Source organism: Suncus etruscus, chromosome 10 (assembly GCF_024139225.1).
Source record: "Suncus etruscus isolate mSunEtr1 chromosome 10, mSunEtr1.pri.cur, whole genome shotgun sequence".
In the NCBI taxonomy this organism is placed as follows: domain Eukaryota; kingdom Metazoa; phylum Chordata; class Mammalia; order Eulipotyphla; family Soricidae; genus Suncus; species Suncus etruscus.
In genome coordinates this window covers 67,810,718-67,832,456 of record NC_064857.1, presented here as the reverse complement: position 1 = coordinate 67,832,456, position 21,739 = coordinate 67,810,718, and the positions used below count along the sequence as shown (strand labels likewise).

At 43.1% G+C, this 21,739-nt stretch overlaps 1 protein-coding gene and 2 pseudogenes across 5 annotated transcripts in view; 2 read left to right on the top strand and 1 right to left on the bottom strand.

The window, feature by feature from the left end:
• Positions 1 to 3,488: 3,488 nt before the first annotated feature.
• Positions 3,489 to 3,608, bottom strand: LOC126021061 (uncharacterized; annotated as a pseudogene).
• Positions 3,609 to 5,179: 1,571 nt separating this feature from the next.
• RELCH (RAB11 binding and LisH domain, coiled-coil and HEAT repeat containing) overlaps positions 5,180 to 21,739 on the top strand; it is a 104,251-nt gene continuing 87,691 nt past the window's right edge. For all 5 annotated transcript variants that reach the window (XM_049782073.1, XM_049782072.1, XM_049782074.1 and 2 more), the window contains exons 1-2: positions 5,180 to 5,737; positions 17,671 to 17,760. In XM_049782073.1, the coding sequence (XP_049638030.1) occupies positions 5,209 to 5,737; positions 17,671 to 17,760 (619 nt within the window). In that variant the 5' untranslated portion in view covers positions 5,180 to 5,208. The remainder of the gene's footprint in view (positions 5,738 to 17,670; positions 17,761 to 21,739) is intronic.
• Positions 12,634 to 13,615, top strand: LOC126020818 (ELMO domain-containing protein 3-like; annotated as a pseudogene).

Genomic DNA, 21,739 nt, shown 5'->3' with positions numbered 1-21,739 from the left:
TTGTTTTTTCTTTGGTTTTTAGGTCACACCTGGCAGCACTCAGGTTACTCCTGGCTCTATGCTCAGAAATTGCTCCTGGCAGGCTCGGGGGACTATATGGGATGCTGGGATTCGAACCACCGACCTCCTGCATGCAAGGCAAATGCCTTACCTCCATGCTGTCTCTGGCCCTTATTACTACTTTTATTTTCAGAACATACACTGAATGTGAGGAGATTCAGAGTACTTTTTTCGGGGGAGGGGGTCACACCTGGCAGCGCTCAGGGGTTTACTCCTGGCTCTGCACTCAGAAATTGCAGAAACCGGGAAACCGGGAATTGAACCACTTTCTGTCCTGGGTTGGCTGTATGCAAGGTAAATGTCCTACCACTGTGCTATATATCTCTCCGGCCCTGATTCAGAGTACTTTAAAAAAATTAAAAAGTCATCTGCTAAGTAAGCCATTAACTATGCATAAAACTCCAGTGATTCAAAAATAAAATCGTGGGGGCTGGAGCGATAGCACAGCGGTAAGGTGTTTGCCTTGCATGTGACCAGCACAGGATGAATCCCGGTTCGAATCCCAGCATCCCATATGGTATCCCATATGGTCCCCTGAGCCTGCAAGGAGCGACTTCTAAGCACAGAGCCTGGAGTAACCCCTGAGCACTGCCAGGTGTGACTCAAAAAAAAAAAAAAAACATCTGGGTGTGACTCAAAAAAAAAACATGGTTTACATATGACCTATCTTATTTTGTACTTAGCATATATGCTAAGTAATATTATGACTAAATATTTCTCTTTAAAGACATTTCAATAATATTTCTTGAAAATAAAAACTTTGTCATAGTTGAGTCATTTTAAAATATCCAAAAAAAATCAAAAGTACTTTAAAAAGCACATTTTCATATACTGATAAAAATTACTCACCTTATGCTGGTGAAATACTTAGGGGACACACACACACGGACTTCTGGGCTGGAAAAGTAGTATAGCAGGTAAGGTTTTGCCTTGCATGTGGCCAACCCAGGTTTGATCCCCAATACCCCAGATGATCCCCTAAGGCTAAGCCATGGAAAATGCTCCCTGAGCATAGAGCCAGGAGTAAAGCCTTGAACATAGCCAGGTATTCCCCTCTCAAAAAAAAAAAAAAAAAAAAAAAAAGATTAGTTATTTCTAAAATTTTGTATCTACCAAAAAATTATCTTTAAAATGTTATTTGTGGTTATATTGAGAATATTAACGTACACAATTTACTAAACTGACTGAATGCATGACTTAAAAAACTTGTTTTTACTGCTAGCACACAATCAAAATGACTATATTGATTACTCAATGAAACAAAAATGAATTTAACTCTAGATTAATGGAACTCCAAGCAAGTAGAACTTCCAACAGTAGTAATAATAATTTGTGACTAAAACCCAGAAATTATTAATATTTGCATATGTGCTGCTTTGTAAAACTTTGTAAAACTTTTTGTTTGTTTGTTTTATGGGCCACACCGGTGATGCTCTGGGGTTACTCTTGGCTAGGCCCTCAGAAATCACTCCTGGCTTGAGGGATCATATGGGATGCTGAGGGATTGAACCTCGGTCTGTCCTAGGCTAGCGCCGGCAAGTCAGCCGGCAAGTCAGACGCCTTATGGTATGTGCCACTGCTCAGGCCCCTTTATAAAAACATTTTTAATTGATAGGTAAGCGTCTATGCATTGTGGGGCAAAGTACTTACTAGAACTGCTGGCCAGTTGACCTGTGCTGGTTCTGAAGATCACTTTAATAAATCCATGATTGTAGGCACAAAATCAATTCTGGAAATTAAAATTTGTAAAGGAAGCCAGTCATCGAAGAATTTCTACCTCCACCTTCTTAGAAGTCTCTGAGGAAACATTTTAAATATATTTTCAGTTTAGAAGTTACACCCAAATTAAAGATATCCCCTTTAGCCATTACTGACTTGGTTGCTTTTTTCATCTATTAAGATATAAAAAAAAAAAAAGATATAAAACAGTTATTTTTAGTTTTTAAAACATGTCAATCTTTTCCATATTATTGGTAATTGACTCTAAATAAAAAGTGATATTGTACCAGGTATATCAGGCACTATGACAAGTAAATTCCCAATTCTGTGTATTTTTAGTGTCCCCTTATCAGGTAATTAACTGCAAGTGGCTAATCTTCAAGGACTTCAAGTGTAGATTTGGAGAATTTTTAGACAGACAGGTATCAACAATCTAGTCCTAATGATACCCTTTCCCTGTCATTCACAAATCCTTCCCAATTCTTCAACTTCAAAAACCAATTTAAATTTCAATTATGCTCAAACTGGACAGGAAGCAGCAGTGCTAATCACTAAGACTTTTGATCTTTCTTTGATTTTTGATCAATACAACTTTGACTATTTGATATTATTTTCCCAATGGAGAACATTTTTCACTGCTTTCAACTTATGGCATATAAACATAATTAAAATTCCAACATTAAGAGCTGGTAGTCATAAAAATATTTGAAATTCTTAGTAACAATAAAGAGGAAAGAAACCTCCTAGGAAGAAAAAAAAACAGACTTTAAGGCTCATTCACATGAAACCTAGGTTTATTTAACCTGGATAAACTGAAATTAACACCTCCATTTAACTACTGATATATCTTTATTAAAGCCAAGAGGCTAGTCTTAGGTTAGTAAAAATGCTATCATTTTCCTACAAAGCTAAAAGAAATACTCTATTGCTTCCAGGTAATATATAACTTATCTGATAACATAATCTCTACTGCCTATTTATAGTTACTGAAAGGAATGGAATCCAAAAGGAAACCTAAAACTTGCAGAAGTGGGAATTTGTGTAAAGGAACTAACAGATGCTCTTGGAGAAAAGCAAGACTAGCCACATTCCTTTGAGCACCTCTAGTAATCAAGGCATACTATAAAGTATCATTACTGAATCTCTAACCACTTTACCTGGAGCTTATACTCTAAACAGTATACTTATAGTTGCTAACGTTTGATAAAGAAAAAAATAAAACGATCTCAAGGAAATGTTTTAAAATAAATTCTAGAGGACATACTTAATGGCAGACTAAATGGGTAAGTCAAAAAGGCTGCAAAGGACAACTCTGGGAGCAAATTAATTGATTTTGGTTTCTGTGAATACTTTTTTTTTGGTATCATTTCTTTTATTTTTTTATGGTATTTATTTGGTACTTCTGATGAGATAATAGTATAATGTCAACCATGAGAAATAAAAATAGGCCCATTTGGGGACAGAGGACCACACACATGCAGAGACAAGTATTTTTCATGGGGAGCGGGGAGAGATGGTTCAGAACATGTACAATATGGAGCTGGAAGTCCAATCCAAAGCTACCAACCCCCAATCCTAGTGACAGAGAATTACCTATGTTCCTCAAATACACAATCTTTTAAACCCTAGACTCTTTAACAAGAAACACTAAATGACCAATCAGGTGCTGGTAACATTCTGAATTATCATTTGCCGAGGCAATCTGACAGAACTGTCTGAAGGAGACTTGCAGTATCACTCCATAGTGATACTGTGCTAATTAGCCTTCAACTATTATAGCACATGAAAAATAACACTGCTCCCATGAATAGAAGAAAGCAGCTGTGAATACTTCTTAAAAGTTCTCTCATCAGGTAAATGGAAGGCCTCCAGACTGAAGCTCATTTACCCCGGGTGGAGGAGGAGCTGGATAATGTCTAGAGGTGCAACTAAGGGTTAAGTTTTCAGTGCTCACTGAGCACTAATAACCAAGTCGAGACGATCAGGGTCTTCACAGATCCCAGCCAATTCAAACCCAGGATCTTTCTTGCATTGACCATCTCCAACTCCCACAAGCCCCACAAGCCCGGCCCAGGCAGGCGCCTTTTGGAGCAAGCGAGCCAGGAGGAAACTGTTCCCCAGAAGTGGCCAGAAATCCTCAATGCTGCTACACCCCGGCCTCTGAGGCCAATCAAAATCGTTGCATGGCAGGGCAGGAAGGGCAGAAAGGAGGCCAAATGCAGATCGCCCCCCTGGGGCACCTTCCAGTCACCAGTAGGTAGCCAAAGGCAAAATTCAGGGGCTGGAGAGAGAGCATGGAGGTAGTAGGGCGTTTGCCTTGCATGCAGAAGGACGGTGGTTCTAATCCCGGCATCCCATTAGGATCCCCAGAGCGAGAGTGACAGGAGCGATTTCTGAGTGCGGAGCCAGGAGCAACCCCTGAGTGCTGTCGGGTGTGACCCAAAAACGAAAGCTTGCAAGCTTCGATGCCACCGGTGGGGCACCCCCTGATTCTTTACCTTGATCTTATCCTAGATCTAAGCCACAAGGGCCTCCGCTGTGCTAAACCAGGACCAGCTCTCCTATAGTCAGTTCCCAAAGATCCAAGATCAAGCGGGGTCCGATTTTCCAAAACCCGCGGTCGCTCAAGAACTCAACCCACGAGGACCGCGTCAACGTCCCTGAACATCTACCGGGTTGGGAAGAGCTCTCGCGATAATTCCATAATCCCTCCCATTAGTCGTGCGGGACCAATCAAGTACGGGAGTGGGCGTGGTTTAGGCTTCAAAATGCTAACTCGATTGGGTCTCCGTAATTTCTCCGCCCATTGGTCGCCCGGGACCAACCAATCAAGCACAGGAATGGGCGGGATCTATGCTTCGGAAAGCGACCTGGATTAGTCTCCATAACCCCGCCCGTTGGTCGCCCATGGACCAATCAAACAAGGGCGGGGGCGGGGTGTAGGCTTCGGAACGAGAACGCGATTGAGTCCCTATAACCCCGCCCCTTGGTCGCCTGTGGATCAATCAGGAACGAGCATGGGCGGGGTTTATACTTAGGAACGCGAACTCGATTAGATCTCCATAATCCCGCCCATTGGTCAACCGGGACCAATCAAGAACGGATATAAGCGGGGATTATGCATCGTAACGCGAACTCGATTGGTTCTCCGCGGGGCCGGGGGCGGGACCACACCGCGTCTTTTTCTTTTTTTTTTCCTTCTCGCGAGAGTTTGCGACCAGGAAGACGCCTTGCAGAGCAGCCTGCCGGGCTGCTGGCTGTGTGCGAGAAGTCCGGCGCGGCGCTGCGCTGCGCTTCGTCCGGACCCCTCCGCCCGCCGCTGGGCCTGTCCGAGGGAGGGCGGGCCGGAAGCGCTGTCAGTAGCGCGGACGCTCCGGCGAGGAGCCTCGGAAGCGCGGCCTGTCATCCTGCGAGGCCTGACAGCAGAAGATGGCGGCCATGGCGGGCGGCGGCGGCGGCGGCGTGAACCCGTTCCTGAGCGACACGGACGAGGACGACGACGAGGTGGCGGCGCGGCGGCCCGGGCTGCGGCTGGGCCCGGACCCCGGCTCGGCGGACTCGCTGTCGCCGCAGGACCCCGCGGCGGCGTCGGGGAGCGCGGCCCGGCCCGGCCTGCCCGGGGAGGCGGCGGCGGCGGCGGCGATGACAGCGACAGCGGCCCCGACCCCGGCCCCGGGCAGCGGCGCGGAGACCCCGGCGCGCCTGTCGGTGGACGCCATCGCGGCGCAGCTGCTGCGCGACCAGTACCTGCTCACCGCCCTGGAGCTGCACACCGAGCTGCTGGAGAGCGGCCGCGAGCTGCCCCGCCTGCGCGACTACTTCTCCAACCCGGGCAACTTCGAGCGGCAGAGCGGCACCCCGCCCGGCTTTGGGGCGCCGGGCTTCCCGGGAGCGGCGGGCCTCGGCGCGGCGGGAGGAGGGCGAGAGCCCAGCACGGCGTCTGGCGGGGGGCAGCTCAGTAAGTGGCTCCCTCTGGGCTCTTTATTTGGGGGAGGGGGGACGGCACAGGACCTACCTGCAGGAGGGGCTGGCTGGTCCCAGGCCTCTAGGAATCTATGCAGGCGTTGGAGCAAGTGGGGTGCGAGAGTGGAAACCCCCCCCAAGTCCGCTTCCCAACATGCACCCCATTTCTCCTCTAGAGCTCCCCTGTTGGATGCTCTAGGGGGCTAATAAAGGAGAGGGGCTGTGAGTTGCTCTCTCTCGTCCCTTGGAGCATGATGGCGGGGGGGGGGCAGCTCATTAAGTGGCTCCCTCTGGTATCTTTATTTTGGGGGGGACAGGGACAGGATCCACCTGCAGGAGGGGCTGGTTGGCTGGCTGGTCCTAGGGCTCTAGGAATCTATGCACGCGTTGGAACAAGTGGGGTGCGGGAGTGGAACACTCCCCCCCTCGAAGTCCGCTTCCCTTCATGCACCCCTTTGCTCCTCCGAGCTCCCCTGTTTGTTGGATGCAATAGGGGGCCACTAAAGGAGAGGGGCTGCGAATTGCTCTCTCTCTCTCTCGTCCCTTGGAGCATAGCGTGGCTAATCGGTGCTTCCTTCCACCGGTTCGCTGGCCCAGAAGCGTCTAGCTCTCCCAACCTTTCTCCTTTGAGGCTTCTTCCTTCCCCTGGCTCACCCCCGTGCCCACCCCCACCCCCGAGTCCGGAGAGGGGCAGAATGAATGGGAGAAGTCGGTTCCTGCTTGCTTCTTTCTCAAAGCGGACGCCTCTTGAGATCCTTCCTCTTCCCCTTGGGTTCCCACTTTTCTCCTCGCAGATCTAGGCTGTGTGGCTGCTACTGCTGCAGTTGCATTCCTTCCCTGCGCCCTTCGGGATGCCTCGCTTTAACAAAAATTCCTTTTTTTTCCACGCTTTGATGTCGTTCTCCAACCTTGCAGGAAAATCTCCAGAGTTGGCCAGCGAGTTCCGCAGTTTGTTTCCCTGTTCGGTCCCCACCCACCTGGCAGGCTCCTTCCTCGGCTTCTTTGTGGAAATTTCTTTTCTTTTCTTTTTTTAAACTCTTTCAACCTTTCTTGGGGGAACCGGCAGTAATCTCACATCCCATTCAACATGTATTTCAAAAGGTTGCCATAGCTTGAAAAGGTAACCACCGAAAATGGATACTACTATTTTAGCAGACTAAAGGAAGACAACTGGAGTTTGTTTTAAGAAAAGTCAGATATACCATTTGAAAATTGTAGTCTGATTATTTTTGTTTCTTTATTTTTAAGCAGTGCTAGGGACTCAAGTTGACAAATAGCAAAAGTACAAGGTGCATTTTTTATCAGGTTTCCATCTTGGCTGTAGGATTTGTCTCTTGGTAGAAGTTTTCTGCTCAGTTCAAGAATCTTCCTTTTTCAGGAAGAGATTTTTTCTTTTTGCTATAAGACTGTAAAATGTGACAAAGAGAAGTGTAGCAAATTGTTGCATAGTTGTTTTTTGTTTTTTTATAAAAAAATGTTTTTATCCCTCAGAAACACCTAGAAATTTCTTTAGAACACGCAGATGCTATCTTTGTAATGGTAAAATACTGTTTCCAGACTTTTGGTAGTTTGAGTCTTTGTTATCACTGGCCTGGACATCTCTTCTTCCCTCCCTCTGCAGAGGAAGCTTAAGACATAAACATATACTTCCCAAAAGAAGATAATTCATGGAAGTTAAAAGGTTAGTGGCAAACACTCAGAAGGGACTTGACATCATTGATCTTCGGGGGGGAAGAAATTAAGCCATGGGGTAACAAAGTTCTCTTATAGACTGACTTGAAGAAAAGCCTGAAGCTTTCACATGTTTAGGGGATGTATAGAAAACAGATCCCTCTATTTTTCTGGGATACATGCTGGGAATGGGGTGTGTACAGTGGAGGGTGTCTGCTCCTGCCTTGCTGACTTAAGGCCCTTCCTTTGATTCCCAACATGGATTGGAAGAGTGCAGGAGGAAAATTTCAATAGTGCAATCACTTTGGAAAATTGTTTTTTGTTTGTTTGTTTGTTTGTTTGTTTTTCTCTGTCTCCTTTTGTTTGGGGGCTACACCTAGCTGTGCTCATGTTTTACCCAGGCTTTGTGTTCAGGCATTATTACTGGTACAGCTTGGGGGACCAGGTACCCTGCTGCCCAGGGGTTGAATTGGCGTCACTAGTGTGCAAGGCAAGTACCTAAACCCCTGTGTTATCTCTCTTGCCCAGAAAATTGCTTTATAATTGGTCTCTTTATTTAAATGCTTTGGTCTACAAAGTTGTTCATGATAGTTATTTCAGGCATTCATTGTTCTAACAAATAAATCCCACCACCAGTGTGACCTCTCTGCCAATATCTCGATTCCTACCTACCCTTACCCACTTAGCAGGCACAAAATAATTTATTTTATATTGCTTATTATAAGAAAATGGGTAATGGGATTCTCAAAAATTAATAGTTCAGTAAAAGAAAATTTGTGAAAATTGTTCTCACAATGGGGTTGTTAAAGTCATCGGGGGTTTACTGAGCTGTTGTTGCTAGTTGAACCTTATGTGTTATTGTTTTTGTTTATTTTTTTGTTTGTTTGTTTTGGGCCACACCCGGTGATGCTCAGGGGTCACTCCTGGCTGTCTGCTCAGAAATAGCTCCTGGCAGGCACTGGGGACCATATGGGACACCGGGATTCGAACCAACCACCTTTGGTCCTGAATCGGCTGCTTGCAAGGCAAACACCGCTGTGCTATCTCTCCGGACCCTGTTTTTGTTTATTGAGCTTAGTTGATTTCTGTGCTTCTTTCTCATCTGATTTGCTAGACTGTGAGTATTGTGGAATTCGGTAATATTGTGTGGTGTATGCAGCCACACATCCCAGGAGCTCCAGGATCTGTAGAACTGGGATGATTCTCACTCAGCTCACCCCTCTACTGAGACATCCTCAAAATGGGCATCCCCAGAGTTTTCAGCCCAAAGGCCAGTGTCCCTGTGAGTTTCAGCAGCTTGGCTCACATCTCTTCTGAGATTAGCCATGAAGCTGTGAAACTGGGCCATTCTTTATGTGACAGCAGCTGTGGGATGTCAGTTTTACAATTTTTATATTTTATTTTTAAACATATACTGTGACCCAGCAAATTTATTCTTGGATATTACCGAGAAAAAAATGAAAAACAGTCATGCAAAATTTTAGCAAGCCTCTTCCTGTCAGCTCTATATGGCCTCTATTTGTCAAACAGATAATGTCCATCAATAGATGAGAGGTAAACCAGAAAGGCCTGAACTACCAACATACATTAAAATATGGATAAATACCAAGAACATTAGGCTGTTTAAAAGAAACTAAGCATTGGCAAAACTTAAGAAGAAATCTATATCAATGTAATGTCTTAGTATCAAGTTTCTTTTATTCAGTAGTATGTCTTATAAAGAAAATCTTTAATTTAGTCAATAACCTAATGACTCAAGTTTTGGGGTGTCTTGTTTTTCCCAAAGTTGTGAAAGTTTCCCCATGTTCTAGAAGTTTTATAATTTTTTATTTGTGATGACAGGATGCATTTTAATAAAGGTATTGTAACAAGAAGAAATTATAAATATTGCTCCTATAAATGTACAGACATAACATGAACCTTTCAAATATCATTATTGGGAAATTTCATACATCGGTCAGGTAAACTGATGAATGCTAAAGTAAGTCACTTATGACTTAGCTTTATTGCCTACCATATTTTGAAGATACTGTTCCTGATCACCCAATTTTAGAAATTGTAAGGTTGACTCTTTCACTAAGCCTATTGCACATTTTTAAGGATTCTCTATATTCAGCTAAGGAATGAATCCAGTTGCCTCTGGCCAGTGAATGAATCAGTTATGCACACAATCTGAGCCTTAGTAAAAGTTCAAGAAGAAGTAACTTTCAAGACTTTCCAGTTTGGGACATGAATTTTAGGGGTGGGGAGGCGAGGGTATGGCTCATCTAGAAGTGGAATGAAGTTGCTTGCTTTTTTTCATCCCTTACCAAAGCTCTTCTTCCACCTGACTGTTGCTAAGCCTTTGAATAAATCTTTGAATTAACCACTGATGTAATGAGTGACCTGATTTCCTAAATTCTGTGAGCTGCTCCAGTCAACTTGTAGAGGTTGTCCCAGGTACCAATTGCAGTTTGTCAAAGCAGAGAAAAAAGTTGATTTTGATTGATACATTCAAAAATTTAAAGAAGATGGTTTGAAAATTGATGTTTTAGTAGAATTTCTATTGACCAAATAAAATTGCTTGTGACATACTCCAAGGAAGTCTCTGTGTTTGATAAATTATACTATTATTTCAATGTTCATGCGCCATCTACTTGGTCAATTAATTTATTACATTTATCTCTTTTCCTGTTTTTCCAGCTAAGCCAGAAGAACTTAGGAGAAGTTGCTTTCCAGTTACTTTTGTTTTTTTTTTGGTTTTGTTTTTGGGCCACACCCGGTGGCTCTCAGGGGTTACTCCTGGCTATACGCTTAGAAATCACTCCTGGCTTGGGGAACCATATGGGACACATCCTAGGTTAGAACATGCGAGGCAAATGCCCTACCGCCTGCACCACTGCTCCAGCCCCTCCAGTTACTTTTCAAGTTAAAAATTGTGACAGTATCATGGATTTTAGCACTGATTATTGTAGTGCTTTAGACACAGTGTTGTTGAGTTCATTGAGTCCACCAGAAGCTTTAGAGTTTGCAACAAAATTGAACTGCAGCTTTTTCCGATGGGCACAGGTTTTGGTGTAGCCGAGACCGTAAGTGACCCTACAGGGAGGAAAGTCAAGTAAGCCTTTCAGTAATCTGCATCTGCCTTGCCTTTCAACTTTTCTAAGACAGCTTGTCAGGAAGCACTCATTTTTGATTGAATGGGATCATATTGTTTCAGGACCTCTTCCAAGTCATCTTCCTCCTGTAATAACCTTTTCTGCTTATTAGCCTACTGATCTTTTCTCAGAACTCTTAAGAGTGCCTTTCTCACCTTGTGCCTGTTCCTTTCTCAGAATCAGGAGTGCTAAGCTATGATTGCAATCTTTCAAGTTCCTGTCATTTATACTTGACAAAGTGTTCTTCCCTGTTGGGTTAGAATTGGATTCAGTGCTTCCTTTGACTTCTGTAAGAAAAAAATGAAATAGTTCTACAATTCTTACAAAGTTCCTGCTTCAGATGAGTGTGACTTCCAATATTGGAATTCCAATTCATTTTTCTTCCCTGCCCCTTTCCAATGGAAAGCTATTCTTGTGGAAATGTAGTCATAGATTTTCATAATTTGTCACTGGACTGGAATATGGTTGGTATTGAATATTTTACATTGATATAATTATTTAAAGTTGTGTGCTTGTGTGAGAATATTTAGGAGATTAGTAGATGTCTTCTAGCTTTGTTCTTTGTGAGGTTTTTGTTTCTTTCGAGCAATACCTGGTGGAGCTTGGGGTAACCCCCAGCACAGTATTTGGGAATTAGTTAACTTCTTGTGCTTGTGGGACCATGCAGTGCTGAGACCTCATCCTGGAGCTCCTGTGTAGACTCCAGCCTTTGAGCTGAGTTTTTGGAATTCTGTGTTAGTTTGGTTTGGTTTGCAGCTACATCATGCTGTGTTTTCATAATTGGTAAGTTCATTATTTGCTTGAACATTTTGTGATTAAAAAAGTCAGAGTGCGCTTGGGCGGAGCGGTTGGTACCCAGATCCTGTTTGGGAGAGCAGTGGGTAGTTCCCAAGCATCCTCTGAACCTCGGGGGTCCGGAGAGGGCGATGTGGGGTGCAACTGACCGACCCGGGCCGAGGAAAGACTGAGATTCCCCATGGTGAGACGGAGACTTGACTTGGTGGGGGGTGGGGGGGAGCACTTTAGGCCAGTGTTTTTCAACCATTTTGTGCAAAGGCACACTTTTTTCATGAAGAAAAAAAAATCACGAGGCACACCACCATTAGAAAATGTTAAAAAGGGGCCAGGGAGATATCATGGAGGTAAAGCATTTGCCTTGCATGCAGAAGGTCAGTGGTTCGAATCTCAGCATCCAATATGGTCCCCCGAGCCTGCCAGGAGCGATTTCTGAGCATAGAGCCAGAGTAACCCCTGAGCGCTGCTAGGTGTGACCCAAAAACAAAAACCAAAAAAAAAAAAAAAAGTTAAAAAAATTAACTCTGTGCTTATATTGACTATATACATATAAAGTAATTTTCTTGAATAAGAATCAAATAAACACAAAGGAATTATTTTATAATTACTCTATTATGAAATAATTTAATGATTGGTCTATTTGTGAGCCCAAGCCACATTTTATGGATGGAATTGGAATTTTTCCCACAGCACACCAGACATTATCTCACGGCACACTAGTGTGTGCTGCACAGTGATTGAAAAATGCTGCTCTAGGCAAGCGGTTCCCCTGGCTCCCTCGACCCCCAGTTTCACCCCATGTGCAAGAAACCTCCATCTAGTTTCAGGGTACCTGGGCACCTCAAAGGACTCTGTTGACAGCGATAATAACTCCCATTGAAGTCCCAGCCTCTGCATCCAGAATGTGTCAGGAAGCTGTGTAAAGCAGTCATGCATCTATGCTGTGATTCATTTCGCGTTTTACAGAAGAGATTTACCAGAATCCTCCCACTGTACCTGCCTGTCACTTATTGAAGTTTACCCATATGTTCATGATTGTTGAATATCTGTGGGTAACAGAAAGGAGGTGAATGCTGAGGCTCCATAGGCCATAGGTCAGAGTCCTCTGAGACCTGAGGGACTTATTTCAATCCTCACAGAAACGCCTTCATCCTGGTGATGGTCCATAGGGACTGTTTTCTTGCTTTTGGTCTGAATGATAGACAAAAAGTAAGGCAGAGGTAGAGCAATTGGATCTCTAGTTCTCCTCATTGCTTCTCTCTGAGCCCCAGGACAAAGGTCACTTGAACAAATGATTCTGAGCCATGAATGAAAAATCTTGCTCTTTCCATACTGAGAAGGAATCAAGAGATGAAAGCATGTCTGCTGGGTTCTCACCACAGGACTAGAATGACAAACCTTTTCTGTGTGAACTGAAGAACCACAGCATCCTCCAGGCACTGACAAGCAAAGCCAATGGATGGGACCCAAATGTTGTGAGCACCAAGGTCCTTAGAGCCCAGGAAGAATGGGAGGCCATGAACCACATCCTGCTAGAGCCAGCAAAGAATCTAGCCCACCATCCAACAGACTGGGCTCGCCGCCCTCCAGCACTACTCTTCGGGCCTTCTAAACTCCACCAGGGTCTCCATGAAGAAAGGGACTTGGTCCTGACCATCGCCCAGTGTGGCTTGGACAGCCAGGACCCACTGCACGGCCGAGTCCTGCTCCAAGTACGACTGTGTTCTCAGAAGACCACTAGGAGGATCTGGGCTCCCAGGGAGCGAATCCAGGCACGGACCTGAGAGGTGCAGGCTTCCTGTCCCTCCTGCATCTGCTTACCTGGTGATGGACTCCAAGACCCTGCTGATGGCTCAGAAGATTTTCCGCTTGTTGAATCACCACATCCAGCAATTCCCCTTCTGTCTGGTATCTGTGAGCATAACTCGCATTACGGTACAGGCTGGCCCTACAAGAGGAGTATCTCTCCAGGGAGTATAACCAATAGCAAACAGTTCTTCCCCGTGGTCAAAATCTTCTATGCGGCCACATACCTCCGCTTCATGCACATCTGGAGGACGGGACAGAAGACCATCCCCGACGCCGGCATCGTTCTCAAGAGGCCCTGGCGGCTGCTCAAGACACTGGAGATCTACTTGGATGAAGTGTCACAGGGCCAGGCCTCCCTGCTGGGGGCACAGAAGTGCCACCGGCTGTCGGCCTCCCACTCCAAAGATCTGATGTTCACTGGGTTGTGTGAGCTGCCCTTCACAGAAGGCAGGCTTATCTGACTGCATCCAGAAGCAGAAGCTGTCGAAAGGCGGCCAGGCAAGGCTGGAGCTGGCAGCAGTAAAAAGTGCTGTAGAATGCTCCTGGGCCTAGCCTGGGAGACAGACATTCGGGCTATGACCTGATTCACCCCATCTCCGCCCTACCCCCACATGCCTCCAAGAGAGGGAAGGACTCTGATTTTGGTTACTTGGCAGCTCACCCCAGTATCAGCTCATCTCAGGGAGACTGAAGAAATAAGGGAGAAGAGCGCCCATTGGAGGCTCCGCACGGCCCTGCACAGAGGCATTTCCAAGCTGAAGCAGCCCAATTGCACCTTCTGGCTCTGGGGTTTCCAGGCTTCCCGTCTCAGGGCCCAAGCATATGAGAATGAGAAGGGAGAAGATCTTGGTGGACCCTGAAAAGATTTCAGGCCTCGAGCTTGGCTATCACCACTCCCTTGCTCTGCTGTTACCCATACAGAATTGGGTGCTTGGCTGGGTCCTGCCACTGCTATGGTTTTCGGCCAGTGGAGAGGATAGAGGCCACACTCTCCAATAGTTTTAAATTAAAGCCTGGTTCTGGCTGAAAGAATAAATAAAACTTTAAAAGTCAGTTATTTTGGGGCCAGCGAGGTGGCGCTAGAGGTAAGGTGTCTGCCTTGCAAGCGCTAGGCAAGGAAGGACTGCAGTTCGATCCCCCAGCGTCCCATATGGTCCCCCCAAGCCAGGGGCAATTTCTGAGCGCATAGCCAGGAGTAACCCCTGAGCATCAAATGGGTGTGGCCCGAAAAACCAAAAAAAAAAAAAAGTCATTTATTTTAATTTGTTTTTATGGTCTTTTTCTTGTGCCACTGCTCCATGGTATTATGGTGATTCCCTGACAATTTTAAATTACCTTGTAAAAATGTTGTCTACTTATATCCAAATTGCAAATGTTTTTGAGAACTTTTAGAATATTACCAGTCTTTTTTTTTTTATTATATATTATGCTCCCTGGCTTCTACTTATCATTACTATTTGATTTGGTGATAAAATGTGGCTTATAGATTATTTATACGAAAACCATAGTTGTTGATATTGAAGTAAATACTGCTTTGCCATTTGGTTATACATTGGATATAGTGCCTTGCATTTTGGCAAGATCTTGCTTTATTTTCAGTTGATAGACTCCAGTTCTCTTTTGGTTATTTTTTTAGTTTTACAATGACCTGTTTTTCTTTTCAATTTTTTTTTTTTATCTAAAGAACCATGATTTACAAAGTAAACCCTGCTGCCATTTTGACTGGCATATTACGAGATTTGTTGGTTTCAACTTAGATCTCATGTTCTCAGTGTTGTTGAGTCTGTGCTTAGGAAGTAAAGCTACATCACTTTCCCATATTCCCAATAGAACTGCTGAAGCCCAGACCCCATTCCTCATTACTTCCCTTTCTCATCTTCTACCTTCCTGTCTTGCTTTTTTTCTTCTCTGGCCTTCTCTTTCCTTTGCTCTGGGATCAGGGATGATCTAGGCATCCCACCTTAGTTTTGCAATTAACTTTTTTAAAGTTTATACATAATTGACATAACACTGTTAGTTTTAGCAGGATAATATTGTCAGTATATATAGCTAACAGCTACAGATAATTGCAACTTTTTTTTTTTTAATTTTTGGGTCAGACCCACTGCACTCAGGTTACTCCTGAGTCTGCACTCAGAAATTGCTCCTGGCAGGCATGGGGACCACATGGGATGCTGGGAAGCGAACCAGGGTCCATCCGGGGTTGGACAGTGCAAGGCAAACACTGTGATATCACACACACTGCTTTTGCTCTGGCCCACAACTTTTTTATGATGATGAGAACAGAATGCTTTCAAATGTACAGTATTGTAAGTACAGTCTCCATGTTGTATAGGATTTATTAATTTTATAACTGGAACTTTGTACCAACAGTTATCTTTTTTAAAGGGCACTTAACCTTATTTTATATTGGACATGGGGCCTTGATGACTCCTCCTTGGAAAATCTGAACAAATAGAGTGTAAATTAAGGTTAATTTACTTTAAAAATAGATCCCCAGACTCCTGGGAAACAAATACCAACTACAGTTTAGTGCAGTGATGGTGTTTACTAAGATGAAGTAGATAATTTTAATTATGATGGGATTGGGGCCATCTTGATAAAACAGGTGAGAAGGGCATTTATTTGCTCTGCACGCTGCTGACCAGGGTTTGAACCTGACTCTTCATATGGTCCCTCAAGCCCATTAGGAATGATCTCTAAGTGCAGAGTCAACACTGGGTATGGCCCCAAAGCTATCGCAGGATTACGTAGAATATACTAGAGTTGCTATGTTTATATTATAGTTGTATATTTGATAGGTCTCAAACACATCTCTGCCTGAACAAAACCTGAAGTTAAAAGGAGTAGGAGTGGAAAGATGTTTAACCTAAAAAGCCAACAGTTGGCTAATGCCAGCCTACACCATCTCTGCTTTTGAGCTTGGTATTGTTTGAAGACTGCTAGGCTTGTTGTTTGTTTTTGTTTTGGGGCCACACACGGAGCACTCAGGAGTTACTCCTGGCTCTGCACTCAGAAATTGCACCTGGCAGGCTCTGGGGAACCATATGGGATGCCGGGAATCAACCCCGGTCCGTCCCGGGTCAGCTGTGTCAAGGCAAATGTCCTACCACTGAGCTATTGCTCCAGCCACTAATAGGCTTTTTTTTTTTTTGGTTTTTGGGCCACACCCTGTGACGCTCAGGGGGTACTCCTGGCTATGCGCTCAGAAGTTGCTCCTGGCTTCTTGGGGGACCATATGGGACGCCAGCGGATTGAACTTCGGTCCGTCCTAGGCTAGTCCATCCTAGGCTAGCGCAGGCAAGGCAGGCACCTTACCTCCAGCGCCACCGCCCGGCCCCCACTAATAGGCTTTTAATGCCAGTCTTTGGCCTTCATTTATCTATTCCGTTGTCTTGTTTAAATCACTTTTTAGCTGCCTTATTCCTTGCAAAGAAAATCATTTCTGTCTGTCAGTCAAGGGGATTTAATGAATGTGATGTTTACAGAGTATTTAGAACTTAAAAAAATCTGAACGGGGGCCCGGAGAGATAGCACAGCGGCGTTTACCTTGCAAGCAGCCAATCCAGGACCAAAGGTGGTTGGTTCGAATCCCGGTGTCCCATATGGTCCCCCGTGCCTGCCAGGAACTATTTCTGAGCAGACAGCCAGGAGTAACCCCTGAGCACCGCTGGGTGTGACCCAAAAACAAAAACAAAACAAAAAAAATCTGAACGGGGGCCCGGAGAGATAGCACAGCAAGGTTTGCCTTGCAAGCAGCCAATCCAGGATCAAAGGTGGTTGGTTCGAATCCCGGTGTCCCATATGGTCAGGAGCTATTTCTGAGCAGACGGCCAGGAGTAACCCCTGAGCACCGCTGGGTGTGGCCCCCCCCCAAAAAAAAAAATCTGAATGAGTGCCGGAGAGATAGCACAGCGGTAAGGCATTTGCCTTAAACGCAGAAGGACGGTGGTTCAAATCCCAGCATACCATAGGGTCCCCCGAGCCTGCCAGGAGCGATTTCTGAGCGTAGAGCCAGCCCCTGAGCGCTGCCGGGTGTGACCCAAAAATCAAAAAAAAATTTTTTTTTTTTAAATTAACTCTGTACTTATATTGACTATATATAAAGTCATTCTCTTGAATAGGAATCAAATAAAGCACAAAGGAATTATTTTATAATTACTCTATTATGAAATAATCTAATGATTGGTCTATTTGTGAGCCTACTTCAAAATGCATTTTGGGGGTGGAGACCCACATCTGGATGTGCTTAGGCTCTGAGCTCAGGGATCAATGTTATTTATTTGACTACATTCAATTTACTAATGATGAGAAATTGAGTTCTGATACTACTAATCATGGCATTAAACACAACTCTTGTTCTTTGTAATCAGCAACCTGTCAGTTTTTCTATTATACTTAGATTTAATTTATTTATTTGGGTGTAGAGCCACACCCAGCAGTGCTTACTCAATTCCAATTCCTTTATTTTGAAATTAAAAAAAAAATTTAATTTTTGTTTTTCTCGTTACTACAGATCGAGCTGGGAGCATCAGTACCCTTGATTCTTTAGACTTTGCAAGATATTCAGATGATGGTAACAGGGAGACAGATGAAAGGGTAGCAGGTGAGTAAGATTATAGAAACAGATTGGGATCTTTTGACATTTCAAAAATAAGTAACTAGGGACTCTTCTATATTTTGTTATGTGAATATAATTATGTGTGAATGGGCTAAGTTTTGTTAAAACTTCAGAGAATGTCCTAACCTTGTTTTCATTCTGTGTTATAAACACTGTAGGTTTCTAGTCATATTCACTTAAAATTGGTTTAATTCTACTTGTAGCCATGCAATATAAATCTGCTATAAAGTATATAATTTAGTCATGGCAGAATATAAGCTTAGTTGGGCCTTAGCTTTTTCATTCCTTTAATTGGGACTAATATTGGGTGTTGTACCACTACAATTCATCTGATTGTTAAAAATTGGTTGAGGGCAGGAGTGATAGAACAGCAGGTATGGGTGCTTGCCTGATATACAACCGACCTGGGTTTCATCTCTTGCACTCCAAGAGGTCCCCTGAGTACCGCCAGGAATGATCACTGAATGTAGAGCCAGGAGTAAGCTCTAAGTATTGCCAGGTGTGGCCCAATAAGTAAAAGAAAAAAAAATTTAATTAAAAAATAAAAATGGGTTGAAGTAATTTCATGCTATTTCATAAACTAAACTTTGTCTGGGCACTCAAATCTAGGCATCATAGCTTTTTTTGTAGAAGCTTTTACTGAAAAATAAAAGTGCTTGCTTCAGCAGACAGCTCCAGGACTATGCCCATTTTCATGAAGTGCCAGTCTCCTTCCTACTGCTTTGTGCATTGCTCTAGTTGTCTTCCCCTCCTCCTCCACCTCAGAGTTCTTCCTTATAGTAGTCACCCTTGGATCTCAAGGGACTTTAGGAGACCAATCTTTATCTGCCCATAAAGGTGAAGTCATTCCGAGCCTTTAGTATTCACCCTGGAACAATCCTACAAGACACTAAAAGAATGGTTTTAATTTGGTACCTGTTTCATCCAGACTATAGCTGCCTTCCATTGAAGTCATTCTTTAGGGTTTGTAAGAACTGTAGTTTTTATAGAATTTTGACCCTGCATGAGATGAGGAAAGCAGACAGATGCTAGGTACTTGATCTCCACTATAATAAATACAAATGGAGCAGGAGGGATGCCACATAGGCAGGTGGATCCCGGGGGTAGTAAGGCATCAGGCATTATCCACAATATGTATTCTTCTCTTAACCAACTCTGTTGAATTTTTTTGTTTACTAGGACTAATTATTTTTTTTTAAATCTATCAATGTTTACCTTTCATTCATTTTATTTTGAATAAATGTGTGCTTTAATTTTTATCTATCACTATATTCTGAGAGTCATATTGAAATGACTCTGAAATGTGAATTAATGCATTGAGCTATAGGATTATGATCACCATCCTCCTCTCCCATCTCAGAAAGCTGAAACACTGATAATGATTATTGAAGACTGTACTTGCAGAACTAGATTAATCGGCAACATAGCTGCCAATTAATTATGATTTATGTTGTCTCTTGGTGTGAAGAATGAGTTTTGACCTATTAAAAATAGTCCTATTTTTTATTTTCATTAATTGTCCAAGAATAGCAATATCCAATATTGTAAAATCTCAGACATGTTACATAAATTACTGGGGGAAATGTAATTGTTTTTAATTCAGCAGTCGCTGAGAGAATTCAGTGATGTAAACAATAACTATCACTTTAATGAGGAATGTATTGAAAAAGTTTAATGTGACTATATTAAGTCATAGGTTAGCATTATTCATAGAGAGCTGTATCAGTACAGCAAAGTACTTCAGCAAAACTTAGAAAGTAGCAAACCAAATGGAAATTATTTCAATTATTTGGGATTAATGTATCCTATTTTAATTCATTAAGTTCTTTTGTATTCTGTATACTACATAGTATATATTAGATATGTATATATTCTTTAGAGACTGACCAAGTAAATATATTTACTTTGCTTGATTTGTTATTGTACAAATGGTTACATATTTAAAAACAACTTATATGCAGAAATTGTCATATTGTTGTCTTTATTTTAAATTGGGGGGAGGGGTCCCAAAGCTCTGACAGTGCGCAGAGCTTACTTCTGGCCTGCATTTAGGAATCATTCCTGGCAGAACTAGGGTCCATATGTAGTGCAGGATCGAACAGGCTAAGGCCAGCGTCAAATTTGTTGTACTATCTCTGACCCCTCTTTCATTTTATTTCTGTTTGAAAACTTTAGATTTGTATAAGGTGATAGCAAGGGTAATTATTTAGGATTCATCATTAGTCACATTGTTCACATTTTTTTTCATCATTTTCTGCTTAAGGGAAACATCACTGATAAAAGAGTAAATTATTTGGGGCTGAAAATACAATCAGCAGGTAGGGCTCTTGTCTGTACACAGCTGACCCAGATTCAGTCTCCAGCATCCAATATGATACCAGAAGCACCATCAGAAGTAATCCGTGAGAGCAGAACCAGGAGTAAGTAAGCCCTGAGCTTCGCTGGATGTGGCCCCCAAAAAAGTAAAATGTTTTACCTAAACAAAGCTGAAAAGGAAAATTTTTAACTACATGGTACTTTTGTTCTTATATTTTTCATCTAAAAATTATGCTTTGCTTCTAAGCTTGGGGGAAGAAGATAATTTGTTTACTGTGCTCTGCTAATATGTAAATAATGCTTTTTCATCTTCATTGGCAAAGGGAAGAAATCATGTTATTCTAAGGGAATAGCTTTCTGTTATTCAGCTGTACGTGAGCAAAATATTTTTAATTTTAGTTGATCACAATGTTTAAATGCGGTAATTCTCAGGAGTAATTTCAAAACCTATCAAAAGACCAATAATCAAAATTATTTTCTGTATCGTTACATTGCATATAATCTTCTTTTCTGATACATGACTTGAATAGAAATAAGTTATGATTTACACAGATATTAAGTCTATTGCTCACAAAGATGAGCAAAAATGGACCTGCTTTCACCCTTTAATCAAGGTATTTTATATAGCAGGTGTTTGTTTTCATCACCATCATCCTTACCACATTTTTTATTTATAAAATCTGCTTGGGGCGGAGAGATAGCATGGAAGTAAGGTGTTTGCCTTTCATGCAGGAGGTCATCGGTTCAAATCCCAGAGCCCCATATGGTCCCCCGTGCCTGCCAGGAGCAATTTCTGAGCCTGGAGCCAGGAATAACCCCTGAGCACTGCCGGTTGTGACCCAAAAACCACCAAAAAAAAAAAAAAATCTGCTTATTTTTTCAAATCTGCCTGCATATTCCTTAAAGAGGAAGAGATATCTGAGTTAAAGTTTAGGTAGCATTTGCTCTGTTCCAGTGTCCTGGATGCTTTATAGAAAATCCTGTATCTTATTAACAATCCTACCAAATGGATCATGCAAGCCTTAATTTGTTTGTTTTTGTTTTTGTTTTTTTGGAGGAGTTTGGTTTTTTTTTTTTATTTTTGTGCCACACCCAGCACCACTCAGAGGTAAGTTACTCCTGGCTCTGTGCTCAGAAATCACTCCTGGCAGGCTCAGGGACCATATGGAATGCCGGGATCAGGGATCCAACCCAGATTCGTCCTGTGTAGGCCACATACAAGGCAAATGCCCTATTGATGTACTATTGCTCCAACCCACAAGCTTTATTTTGTAGTTAAATAAGTGAGGCTTATAAGAGATAGAAAATTGCCCTTTATCCTGCATATGGTAGGTGGCCATACTAGGATGTGAACTAAAACATTTTGCTCCAGAGCCCACGGGATAACTTTTAGCATTTTCTAATTGATGTGGACAGTAGAATATGTCTTTCCTATACTTTCCCATCTCTTTCCACACAACCGTTTTCTTTCTTTTTTATTTTTCTGTTTGGTTTTTGTGCCACACCTGGCTGTGCTCAGGGGTTACTCCTGGCTCTGCACTCAGAAATCGCTCCTGACAGGCTTGGGGACCATATGGGATACTGAGGATCAAACCCAGGTCTGTCCTAGGTTGTCTACATGCAAGACAAGTGCCCTAACACTATGCTA